This window comes from Condylura cristata, unplaced genomic scaffold (genome assembly GCF_000260355.1).
Source record: "Condylura cristata isolate star-nosed mole 26May11 unplaced genomic scaffold, ConCri1.0 scaffold00005, whole genome shotgun sequence".
NCBI lineage: Eukaryota > Metazoa > Chordata > Mammalia > Eulipotyphla > Talpidae > Condylura > Condylura cristata.
The window spans coordinates 10433836-10446923 of record NW_004567106.1 but is presented as its reverse complement, the minus strand read 5'-3'; the positions used below and the strand labels follow the sequence as shown (position 1 = coordinate 10446923).

The window sequence follows — 13088 nt, the reverse complement described above, 5'->3', positions numbered from 1 at the left end:
GGTGGGTCAGGAGAGTTCTTCCACACCATGTGGATTTCCTCAAGGGCAGGCGGGGATCGGACTCATGTGGAAGTGGCTTTAGCTTCTTTTGCTGTGCTTTAACCTGCTGCGCCACCAGGGAAGGCCGATAAAATTTACTTTTTAATGATTTTAGAGGTGCAGAGAAGTTGCAGAGGTAATTGAGTTCCAAGGTAGCCTTCTTCAGTTTCTCTCATGGTTAACATTTAATAGCGATAGCATATTTGTCACAAGGAAGAAACCAATATTAGAGTACATTGTCATCTAGACTTCAGATATTTTTAGATTTCATTAGTTTTTCCAGATACCCTTCTCTTTCAGGATTTTGTCAAGGGCACAATCAGCATGTCTCTTTAGTCTCTTCTGTCTGGGTAGTTTCTCAGACCTGGATACTCTTATGGAGTGCTGAGATGCTGTAATAAAGCCTCCCACTTGCTAATATAGCTAGGGTTTTTACCAGTACTAACAAAAATATTTTCCTTCTTTAGGCAGCTTTTCATTGCTGGACATGCTGGGTATAGGTATATTGTATTATAAAAATATTTCTTGGAATTTACTTTGTGTAGAGAATCACTGTCCAGATGAGGGGATATGTTTTGCCCAGAGACTTAACATCAAAACTATACTACAAATTTGTTAGATACCTCCAAGGTATATCTTTATAATTATTTTAAAAAAATTAAATTTTGGCTCCTAAAATGAATGTTGAATGAAAGTCGGGTCTGGTTTTCACCAAGCCAACTTACAGGTCACATTTCTGGTGGGGCTTCTACTTCACAGATTCCAGGGCTGTACTTCTGGGCATTTTGATGGATGCATGTGATGGTGAAGCAGGAGAAAAGGTCGAGACTTCATGGGGAAGAGGTTGTTACTTATACTCCAGCATGTGGAGTTTTAAAGGGTGGACACTTCCTCCTAGTTCCTCCTGAGAGGTTTGTGCAAAAAAGTGTTAAAGAGGGTCAGTCTACGTGCACTATTGATAATGTGGAAATTCAAGTCTACCAGCCTCCAACCTCTTGACAGCTACCTTAAGTTGCCTGAAGAGATTGGGATAGAGAAGTGAGAGATGAGTCCATTGGAAAATAATGCCTGAAGGGGACAGAAATGTTAAAGCTTGATGAGAGACTAACCATCAATGGAAATTATAGGTGTTTTGTAATTTTACAGGAGGCATTGACTGGAGCATCCCCAAAATGTGGTAGTATCTGTCTATACCTTCATTCTTTTCATATGCCAATGGTGGTGTCAGATTTCCCTCTGAGTTGAGGCATTTTCATAGAGGATTTTTTTTTTTTTTAAAGATTTATTTATTCATACAGAACTGGGGTACAGGCCAGAGACGCGGAGGGTGAGAGGATTCACCAGAGACAGAGTGGGGAGCAGAACAGGCAGATCGACGAAGTACACTGCTGAGGGGAGCAGCGGGCGGGTCAGGAGAGGTCTGCCACGCCATGTGGACTCCTCCGGGGCAGGCGGGAATCGAACTCATGAGGAAGTGGCTTTAGCTTCTCAGTGCAGTGCTTTAACCCGCTGCGCCACCAGGGAGGGCCTTTCATAGAGGATTTTAATTGGCTATCTAAAATATTTCCTTATTCATTATACTAAACACCTAGTCCAGGGTAATTTAGTCTCCCTCAAAACAGGAGGCAGGGGATATTTAATCTTTTGCAAATTAACAAAAGTAGACTTCAGTCTAATTAAAGATATTTATTAAGGAATTATGAGTTTTTATCCAAAGTATTTTCCCATTTATTTTCTGTGGTAATAATGAGAACAAAATATTTTATTGTAAAATTCCATAAAATCAGGTTTTAATGAACACATTGGTTGAAGATAATGTGTGAGGGGACCAACGACTGTGGTTTTCTGTTGGACAGAAGTGTTAAGCTGCAAAGGATGTTTCAGAGACATTTGACTTTTTTAATTCACTGAGGATAGTCTCAGAATAGTAGAGGCAGTATTTCTGATAGCTGGGTTCTATCGGTTTGTAACTCATTCAATGTAAAGCCGTGTACACTTGCTTTTAGCTTTATACAAACAGTAGAAAAGAACAAGAAGTGAATGCCTCCCATATCCTTTATATTCCATGTTTATTCTGCATGGTTTTTAATGCAAATTAGGTTTAGAAATTACAGATTGATGATGTTTTCAATTTCCTTCCCTCCTTTTTTTCTTTACTTCAAATAATGGCCTGACTCTTTGGTAAAAGTAGTGTTAAGGTCCAAAATCATTATTTTGTAGAAAATTCAGTCTGAGCAATTTTGCTCTACTACTAATTGGGAAATTTCTAAAAATATTTTTTTTATTGTCAGATGTCTCCATACTAATTCATAGTCCACATAACTCTTCCATTCAGTTTCATATGGTATTTTCTGTGACTTTATGTAAATCACATAACCCTTTTTGCTTTGGAATATCCAAGCAAGTAGGGATAGAATTGATAATCATCTATCTTACTCATAGAATTACTCTATAGGTTAGCCAAGAATGTCAAATTACCTTAAAAATGATTGTATAAATAATAAACATTCCCTCCCAAATCACATACTATTGTACAAGCTATTACCTTTGCTTTCTTGAAGTTTGTACAATAATTAATGTACGTGATTGTCTATTTAAATGTAATTAATGGTAGAAAAATTAGAACATAATGCTAATAATTTAGAGAATTATAGCTTTAAATTTTCTTCTATGTAATTCAGTTTACATATAATATGGACTAAGTAGTTTTATGACTTTATAGGTCATTTCTCTGCAGGTCCTTTCAACTTCAGCTCCTCAAGTTGAAGTCAGTTTCCACTCTCCTACACTTAGCAGCCTGTTATCACCAACATGGAAGTGCCACCCCTAGAGCAGTGAGAAACCTGCTTAGGCGGTACCTATCTTCAGTTCTTAAATAGTTCTTAAATAGTTCTTCAAATATGCCCATCATAGATGCACTCACGGGCTCACTTGTGGTTGTGAGTTTGGGCACAGAGCTAAATGTGTGCACACACCTTGGGGAATCTAGGGAAGTTGAATCTGGCTTCTATCGAGTACCTTCTTGCACACATACACACTTTTATCTAACACATCTAAGTTGCATTTCAAGTAACAGAGAGTGCATATACAGCATTCAAACTTCACCAGTTGGGACACTTGATACAGAGATATCTTTAAATCCTGAAACCAAGATAATACACACAATTGCTGTCTATACTTCATATTTCCTACTCGCTTGTGTGTGGTAATTTCTCTTCCATCCTAATCAACCTTTGCTACTTAGAAAGTTTAACAGGGTAGCAGAAACTGGAAAAAAAAAAAAGAGGCTAGAGAAGAAATGACAGGATGTGGATTAATTTTGATCAGTGACCTTCAAACTGTGTGCACAAAAGGGTAAGTTGGGTGAGCCAGTGGGAGAAGCAGTCCAACTAACTGAGTTTTGGGTATCTGCAATCTAAGCCTTTTGAAGTTTTTTTTTTTTCCCCCATTGGTATTTTTATTTTATAAAAGTGTGGATTTAATCCATTAATAAGCAAGGTAGAACTGGAGATGATAGGCAGTGAGAAAGTACATATGTGTGGTTTGTGTACAGAAGGTCTAAGGTGTGCTAAAATAGATACAGATTGGTTATAACTGAGTACTTCAAACAAAATCATACCTCCTTCCCAAATGTCCATGATATTCCATTTAACTTCTCTAGCAAGGATGTTTTTCTTTAAATCTAGAATTTATTTCTTCTTTGCGTTTTATAAATTTTTTACTTTCATAATCATATATTCTGTGAAATACTGGTAACAGAAACAAACTAAAATCAGACCACACAAGGGTAAGTGGGCCTCACAGGTAATCACAGAAAATGTAATTGAGATTAATTATCAAATGTCTTCCTGAAATTGAGTTAGAATTGACTGTTATTTCCTTAATTGTTTTTTTTAATACAGTTTCATTTTTTAAATACTGTTAAGTCATTAGCACTACTATAGAGTAAGAATTTAAACAATATTTAATGAGCATGCACTTGTCCTTTGGAACATAACATGGCCTGATTGAAATCATTCAAATCAATGGTTTTCCAACGGTTTCTTAGAAATGCCTTAGGGGTCAGCATGCAGGGCAAAGGAAACAAAGCAGGTGGGGGATTCCTGGCTCCCTTACTTCATCCTGGGCCCGCCTCACATTTCTCTTTTGTACATCAAGAGTTCTGCTTAGGATTTCAATTGAAAGGAATTCCATTGCTGAAGAAAGAAAACAGTTGAAAATCCCTGGCTTGGAGGAAACCATACTCTGTTATAAGGGCCTGACTCTTAGAATTTCTTTCACACAGAATATTAGCTGTACATTTTGTAAACTAATTTTAATATAAAATTTGAAGCTACATGGTATGTCGAGAAACACAGGTATATGAATCTAAGTACTTCACTTTTATATGTACTCATTCAATATTTTGTTGTTGCATTCTTACTGCTGGAGATACCCAACAAATGATTTTTACTGTTAAAGTGCTTTGAAGCAATTAGATGTTTTGTGAATAGAAATAATGATAATCAGCACAATCAGCATGTGTAAAAATCCATGTATGCTAAGTGGTGGCCTAATTGGGGTGGGGGGGAGGGACTGCTTAAGGAGTGAGGAGATAGGAAGATGTCTTTTAACTTAAAAAAAAAAAAGTTACAAACACCTTAGTTACCTTTCCTGTGATTGTTAGTTGTACCAAATTTTAGAAGGTAATGCATTTTGAATTGAGTTTGTAAAGACAAGTGGTAGCTGTTTGAGTGCAGAAGATAGCAGTGACCATGGTGGTTGATAGTTCTGTTTCAGGCAGTCAGAGGATTCCAAATATAGTTAAGGCCTTCTAAATTACACTAAACAACTTGAATCTTATTTTGAAGGTAGGTATAAGGAAATACTGAAATGTGTGTTATTTGGATGACATTAGTCAGATATCTTAGAAAATCTGATAGCAATGTGTAGAGTACATCATAAAGAAACAAGAATGAAGTAATTTAGACCCGTTTCAAAGACCCAAATGAGAAATGATGTTGGTGTGCCTGAAATTTGCAATGGAATGGGGTAGAAGAGGGCAGATTCAGAGAATATTGAGAATTGTCAAATCCCCAAGTGACTAATGAGGGAGTTGAAAAGGAAGGAAGGTTTAATGATGACTTCTATATTTTGTCTCTTCTGGGAGAAGAGACAGTGTTATCCCTTGAATGGGGGTAGCAGACCACAGTGAATGCAGGGGATTATGTTTACATTGTTCCACAAGTATGTAGTATGTGTAGGGTTCCAGACTTATATCTGAAAGTGTACAGGTTACAGGGACAAACCCTGGAGGCACATTGTACATGTCTTTTTCCACTGCTTCCTCTTTCAAGCTTTGGGCTCCTAACCCCTATTTCCTCATCAGTAAATTGGGGGTTGGGGGGGGAGATAATTCCCAAGATTGTTGTGAGGTAATTTACTGTGTAGCATCTGATGGAACTCCATGAATGTTAGTCATTATCCTTTGCAAACCTCAGAGTCCTCATGTATAATCTGTTTGCTCTTTATTTACTTACAAGTATATAAACAGTTTTACTCAAAAATGTTTATCCTTTCTAGGAATTTGCCACATCAGACTCAGATTCCCCAACAGCAGACTACAGGTGAGTACTAAAAATACATTGATGCTTATGAACGAAACTAGTAGATATAATTACAGTACTATGTAATTTATGAAACTTTGCTTCACTAAGTAAGGCAAAGCAGTTGTTACTCCTAATCAGAGTTGGAGCCTCAGAATAATAGCTGAGATTATTGCATAGACTTTAGAGTGATAACCCCAGGGTAAATGATCACAGAGCAAAAGCATCCATGGAGGGCCTGTCTAATTAAGGAAAACAGAATAAAATCCCCTTTCCCTCACTGAAGTTTCCTATTCTTCATCTTGGTATGAAAGATTCTTGGTCTGGATGCATCCAGGATTTGTCTCAGTAAGTGAGCAGCTTGAAACCAACTCTTAAAAAAGGAAACCATTGTGACTAATCACTGAGGCTTTGGGGGATAAATGAGAATTGGTTGTCCTGGTTTTAATGCCGCTTTAAAAAGCTGTTATAACATGACCAGTGACGACAAGATGGTGGACAATTCTCCTGGGACTATTCTGTGTCCCTAAGACTTGCTTTCTTTAAGTTTACTTCTTTCAAGTGTCCCTAAAAAATTTCCACAGCCAATTATTTCATTCATCTTGGTACCAAGAAGATAACTTATTCATGATTGTCTTCTAATTAGTGGTTGATTCCTAGTTCTAATTGCCAGGCAACCGGTAATGCCTTTGTAGCTCTTTTGGAAAAGCACAAGAAGTTTTAAAAATGTAAGTTGGATGTGGAATTCTAAGTATGAATAGTAGCATTGTGGTCAGGAAGCTATTAAGTCTCAAAGTTCAGGCACCTATACAAATTTATTGGATGTTTCATTAAAAAATTATCTTCTCTATTACTGCTTTCGGGAATTTAAGGAGATTTTCGTTTGACAACTTTTCAAAGATTTGAGGCAAGTATAAATGAGAAGTTGCTCATCAGATTTTAATTATGAAATATCAGCATTATCCACCCCTGATTACTTATTATCATTAAATGCAAAACATGTTTCAACAAAACTGTTTAATATATTAATGTACTGCTGTTTAAGCTACAAATGTGTTGAATAAAGAGTAAAGAAACAATGAATCCCTACTACCACTAATTTGAAGACTTTTCTTTCTCAAGAGTAACTTTTTTAGTAGTTCTACAATGGAAATGTTAGAGTGCATTTCCTCTGACTCTTAGAGTAAATATTTCTTTCCAGATTTTAAAAATCCAGGTATTTCCCAGTAGGGAAAGTAGACAATATTAGGGAGATTTATTTGATAGTAGTCCATTTTTTATCAACTAGTGAGCTTGTTAGCAGGCTACATTTTAGTAATAGCAACATTTCCAAATACAACTTATGCCTGAGCAAATGTGACAGGAGACAAAACCCCCTAGGGGAATTTTAGGTTGTTCAACCTAATTTTCTAAATTATTTTCTGAAACAGGTTTGGGGGAGCAGGCATTTTGCTTGAGTCAAGAAAGCTTTGATCTTGCTTTAATTAATGCTATAACTTATTACCTTACTGTTTTCTGATATTCTTCTGTAATTTGGAGCAGATTGTTGACTAAAGTACAGCATCTCCCCGTTTGTTTTCTGTTGCTTTTGGTGAGTCCCAAAGTATCTATGTTCTAAAGGAAGAGAGATCACCCTAGCATGTTTTATAATTATGATAGATTACTTTCACATTCAAGGCAGAAGCATAAATAAAGAGCTGTACCTCCTGGAAAGAGCTAAATGAGCAACTTACATTTCTTATCCTCATTCAATTCATTGAATAAAAAAAAGTTTCTCAATTTTGAAATTGTTTTTTTGCATGGATTTGGGTTATGTATAGTCATGAGTACACTAGCTTTTCTGTTCCTTCATCCTGATCATCCTATTATGTCACAGAGGCAACATGTGCACAATGATCATGATTTGTTTTTTCCAAGTGCCTCCAAGCATTATGCTGGTGTCAGTTTCCATATGAAGGCAATTTAAATGCAAAGTTTATCTCTTGGATACCAAGTCATTTTATTTGTAACTACATATATGGAATTTGTGAAAGAAGCATCTGTTCTGAGGTTTGTTTCACCTAGTTGTTTTTTTGGTAAATGATCGTCAGAAGTTTAGGAAATGAGCTAACTGCTGGTGTTGTAATCCTGAGCTCAAGCCCTGACTGGGATAACAGAGTAGTTAAAAGCTGATAACTGTACTTACTACCTTTTGGACTAGGCCAAAGTCATTAGGTTTAATGCCCCTTCAGTTTGTTTCTTTGTTGTTGTTTTTCATTTTCTTTGCCCTTCCGGCTCACGTTTTCTACAAAGCCACGATTAGAAGGTGCAGTCATACACCCCACAGTTAATCTCATTCTTTTTGCTTACTGTAGGCGGCATTTAGAGGTAGTATCTTGAGAAACACAAGATCTTTGGCCCGAAAAGGCCAATTTTGACTTTTTCCTTTGTTTTGAAAAACCAAAGGTGGAGAAATCATACAACATAATCATTTTAATTGTTAATAGAATTTTTTTTTCTCAAAATGAGTCTCCATGCCCTGACTAATTCATGCCCATGTTTATTCTTACATGTTACAGGTAAATGGTATCCCTGAAGAAAGAAAACTGACTGAAGCAATGAATTTATAATCACACAATATACCAGTTAATGCTTACTTCTAATGGCTTCCAATAATGCATGAGCTTTTCTGACATTTGATTTGCATGTCAACAGTATTACATGTGTACCAAATAATACAGCATAATTTTCATTTTACTAAACTTTTTTTTGTACTTAAAGCATTTTTGACAATTTGTAAAACACTGATGACTTTATATTTGTTACAATAAAAAGTGATCTTTAAAATAAATATTAATGAAGCTTAAAGTATGTTGAAATTTATGTTAGGAAGTAGGTGACTGCCTCCTATTTAATAGGAACCTTTACTTGCTAGAACAGGTACATAGATTCATTCTTCAACAAAATGTTACTAAGCACATCCTATTAATATACTAAATGTCTGCTCTGCGTTCCAAGTAAACAACCTATTTAAATAATACTTTTATCCTTGTGACCTGCCAAGTCTGTTCTTTTTGTACCACTTTGTGGGGTGCTTTAGGGTGAACTGATTTTCTGAATTATGTATCTGATGACACTCAGTTCATAAGCAGTAGGCCAAATTGCTTGCTTACCTGATTCTAATCAGATATTTGGTTTTAGAAGCAAGTTGGAAATGGTTACTCAAAAAGAGTAGTTGATATGAGTTAGCTCTAAAATCTCAAGGTTCCCTCTAAGTAACACTCCTTTCCACCGTGTTGGTCAGCTCCATGCAATCTGGACACTATTGGAGATAGTCATTAGCCAGCTAGCAGGACCATATCTGTTGCAGACTTGATCAGTTGGGAAAGCCTTCTCTTAACTCTGTTCAACATGCATTTCTATTCGACTTCTAATTGGCTAGCAGACACACATGCTATTTAAATCTGATCCCCCAAATCCAGAAAGATTCCCCATTAACTCAGTATGCAAATTTATCTTTCATTTAGTGGGAAAACTCAGATCCTTGATTTTGGAGTTCTGCCCTTCTAACTCATTCCTGTGACTTAATCAAAGGTATCAGTTCTTCAATTTCTTAAACTATTTACCCTTTCTTACTCCTTTCCAAGACAATGCACTGTCTCTTGCTAGTCTTCAGAACTAACCATTTTGTGGCTGTAAATGTATAGTGGGGTTGGGGGCCATGTCCCAGGAGAAAGGAAAGTTCACCACTTTGGAAGACTAGATTATAGTACAGAATGTAAAGTCACTAAATTGGAAAGTTGCCAGGAGAAGTCAACTGTTCCTGCTAGTCCCAAGCAAAAACAAAATTATATATGATCCACAGTCAGGAGCTACATATAGAGTCAACAGTGTTATTCCTAGTCAAGGAAAGAGCACTGTGGGATTGGAAAATGCAGTAGGAATCTGCACCAGTGTTTGCACTGACTACACAGGAATTAAATGGGGGTAGGAGTCATTGGCCCACAGCTCTCAAAACTGTAATTGCTTTAATCTCTAAACCTCTTTCTGAAAAAGTGATCTTGTATCTGACTTACTATTTTGGTGGGGGAGGAAAAGTTCATAGAATTGCCTAGTGATCATTATTACCTTCATAGGCCGTACGTTAGGGATCCAGAATTTGAGGTTTCTGCTCTATGCTGAGGAGTTCCATCCCAACTAAGCACTCTAATAGTGGGCAAATGACTAGGCAGCGACTTTTGGGTCCAATCTTTAATTTTAAATTGACACCTTCTCCCCACCCCCCCCCCACACACACACCAACTGGCTGCAATAAGCCATTTTCCTAAGTAATAAGCTGCAGTGGCTTTCCAATGCTTTTCAGGAACACAAGAAATTCATATCTAGATTCTAAATATCCCCTAAAAATTTGACATGTCCTGCCTCTAAAATATAAAGTCATCCAATAAAAATTAAAGCTTATCTTTGGAGAGTTTTCATGTCTGCAAATACGCTCTAACCATAGTAAAACAACAAAAAGTAAAAATGTTAAAGCTTAAAGAAAACTAAGTAGAAAAATAGTTTCACGACCAGCTCCTCCAAGTACAGCCATCTCATCTCTATAGGTACCTCTGGAATAATGAGCCAAGATTTGAGCTGTCACTTACCCTGTCCAGACTATATGCAACTGAGTGGATAAACGCTTCGAAATAAGCCATTCTAAGATGCAGCAGCTTCTAAGTTTGACTTTTGAAATGTCCTAAGGGAAACATTACCAGCTGCTTTTCTATTGCATGCTTAGTGTGTTGAGAGTCCTACTGTGTTTTGAGGATGCCAGGTTGAGCCAACTAAAACCCAAGTTTGGCCCTCATGAAGTTTACATTAAAGTAGGAAAGACGTTAATCAAATGTAAGTAAATGTCTAATTGCTATTGTAATACTAGGAAGGAAAATAATTGCTGCTATAAAATCTTATCATGGGTGACCTGATCAAGTTAGCAGGGTCAAGGATTTCTGAAAATTTTGTGCTGATGGCAAAAAGATGAGAAGAAAGCCACAAGATGAAGCAGTGTTGGAGGAAGAAGAGTATATCTAAGTTCCTTTGGGAAAACAGATCTGAGTAAGTAGAGTTCTAGCAAAAAATTCCAAATAACCAGAATTGAAGCATAGGGAAGGGAAGTTGGGGAAGTTGGGAGGAAGGTATGACATAAGCTTGGTAGGACCAAATCATGCCTGCCTTTAAAAGCAGAAATTTGAAATCTGAAGGGTTATAAAAATAAGAATAGTGGGGCCCTCCTTGGTGGCACAGTGGGTTGAAGCACAGTGCTGTGGGGCTGTCCACAGGCACTGCAGCACGACTTTGATTCCCAACCAGCCCTGGAGCTGACCCACATGGCATGGCTGACCTCTCCTGATCCGCTCACTGCCCCCCCCCCCAGTAGTGTATTTGGTCAGTCTGCCTGTTTTGCTCCCCATTCTTTCTCTAGTGAATTCTCTCACCCCCTACACCTCTGGCCTGTACACCAGTTTTTGTATGCATAAATAAATCTTTAAAAAATAATTAGGATAATGCTTTTTTTGTACTTTATACAACTTATCATATAAAAAACAGAATAAGTGGGCAAAGTGTATCTGACTAGACCAGACAGCAGGATACTGAAAACAAGTAGAAAATAGTATCTTTGATTAGAATAATGGTGGGAGAGATGGAGAAACTCCAATAGTAATTTAGGAAGCTAAAAAAAATAAAAATAAAAAGTAATTGTTGATACACTGATACCTCAGAAATGATGTTAAAGGAAAAGGGTTAATTTGATTAATGTATTGTCTTGGTAAAATAGTGATTTTATCCACTTCCATTATGATAATGGTTATTAAAATGATTGAGGGAAATAATGTGTTGTCTTATGCCAAGCAATAGTAAAGAGTGGTTGGATATATGAATTTCAAGCTCAGAGCAGAGCCTTATTTATCTGTCATGTTGCCAGTTCAGATCAACGATAGACCCTTTGTTGATTTTCCTTGAGTACCTCCTAAACCATTCACTTTTTCTGACTTCCTGGACTCAAGCCCCAAATGAATACCCTACTTTGGAGGAAACCAAATTCAATACTTCTCTTGTATTGCTACAATACAACTTACATCATTGTATTGTTGAGTTGTTCCTGAGTGCATTAACTTGCTCAGGAGAGAGGCCATGTTAGTGGTGACAATAGAGGATGACTAAAGAATAGTTAGAAACCATTTCTCTTTGCTGTGGGGAATTGGATGAGTTTTCTGACATTTGAAGAAATTCTATAGCACAAGCATGTTGAGTGAGAGAAAGCAGGAGTCAAGATGATTCTGGGACCAACACATCGTGCACTTCAGACACATACACTTCTATGTCAATTATATCTCCATAAAATTAATTGGGAAATAAATGGCATTGAAACTACAAAAACAACAACAAAACCCAATTGCTTAAAACAACTTCACAGATTATTCTGCTCTGTAAACAGAGTTCTGAGTCCATAGATAGAAGGTATTATGCTTTGTGAAACATCAGAGAACTATAGCCTATGATTCCTCACAAGTAACACATAAAGACAAAATTAATAATTAAACCCTTTAGACATGTGCATCCTTGTGTTTACTGCAGTACAAGTTGTAAGCAACTGAAATGCCCCAAAATAGATTGGATCAAGAAGATGCGGTATATTTATACAATGGAATATTATTCAGCAATCAGAAAGGATAAACTTGTGCCCTTCGCAGAGACATGGAAGGAGCTGGAGGGGATTATGCTCAGTGAAATGAGCCAGAAAGACAAAGTATTGAATTGCCTCACTTATAGAAGGAATGTAGAGGAGCCAAGTAAGGAATCAGGAAAAAAGTTAATTACAATAAAGTAAAAATCAAAATTATCAGACAACTATAGATCAGGGGAGAAAGGAGAAGGGGAGCAGGTAGAAGGATCAGGACAGGAGTGGGAAGAGCACAAGCGACTATGGTGATGGTGCACAGGGAATTGGTGGTGGGATTTCACAGAAATCAGACACTATATGAAGGATGGTGTAATAAATGAAGGATAATTAGGGCCAGCTTGGCCCAGCTGTCAAGCTGATTTCAGACTTCTAACCTTGAAACAGAGAATATCACTTCCGTTGTTTTAAGCCCAGACTGTGATATTAAGTGGTATTTTATACCATTTATACCACTTAAGTGGTATATATTATATTAAAAAAAAAAGTTTTTGACAAATTAATGGAAAGGAAGAGGGACAAGGTCAGTAAATCTGGTAAAAAGAGGTCAGTTGTAGGATGAAAGATGTGATTGAGCTTCTAGTGGAAAACTTAATGTAGTATAGTCAGATATGGATTTCTAATTATGCAAACCCGAAAACTAGTCTTATACTGCAATGTTACTTCAGTTAAAAAAAAAAAAAAAAAAGACCTGAAGACGTGAGTGCATTGCTGCAATCTCACGATAAAACTTGAATGATGAATAGTTGCTTCTTGTGGAGGAG

The 13088-nt window shown here is 36.9% G+C and overlaps 1 protein-coding gene across 6 annotated transcripts in view; it reads left to right on the top strand.

Moving 5' to 3' along the window:
• The window catches only part of SGCE (sarcoglycan, epsilon), a 66145-nt gene extending 57529 nt beyond the window's left edge, over nucleotides 1-8616 (top strand). For 2 of the 6 annotated variants that reach the window (XM_004676696.2, XM_012721079.1), the window contains 2 exons: nucleotides 5602-5645; nucleotides 8183-8466. In XM_004676696.2, the coding sequence (XP_004676753.1) occupies nucleotides 5602-5645; nucleotides 8183-8199 (61 nt within the window). In that variant the 3' untranslated portion in view covers nucleotides 8200-8466. Of the gene's footprint in view, nucleotides 1-5601; nucleotides 5646-6496; nucleotides 6532-8182 lie in introns of all 6 variants that reach the window. The other 4 variants (XM_012721078.1, XM_012721077.1, XM_012721080.1 and 1 more) reach the window with 4 other exon arrangements.
• The last annotated feature ends 4472 nt before the right edge of the window (nucleotides 8617-13088 follow it).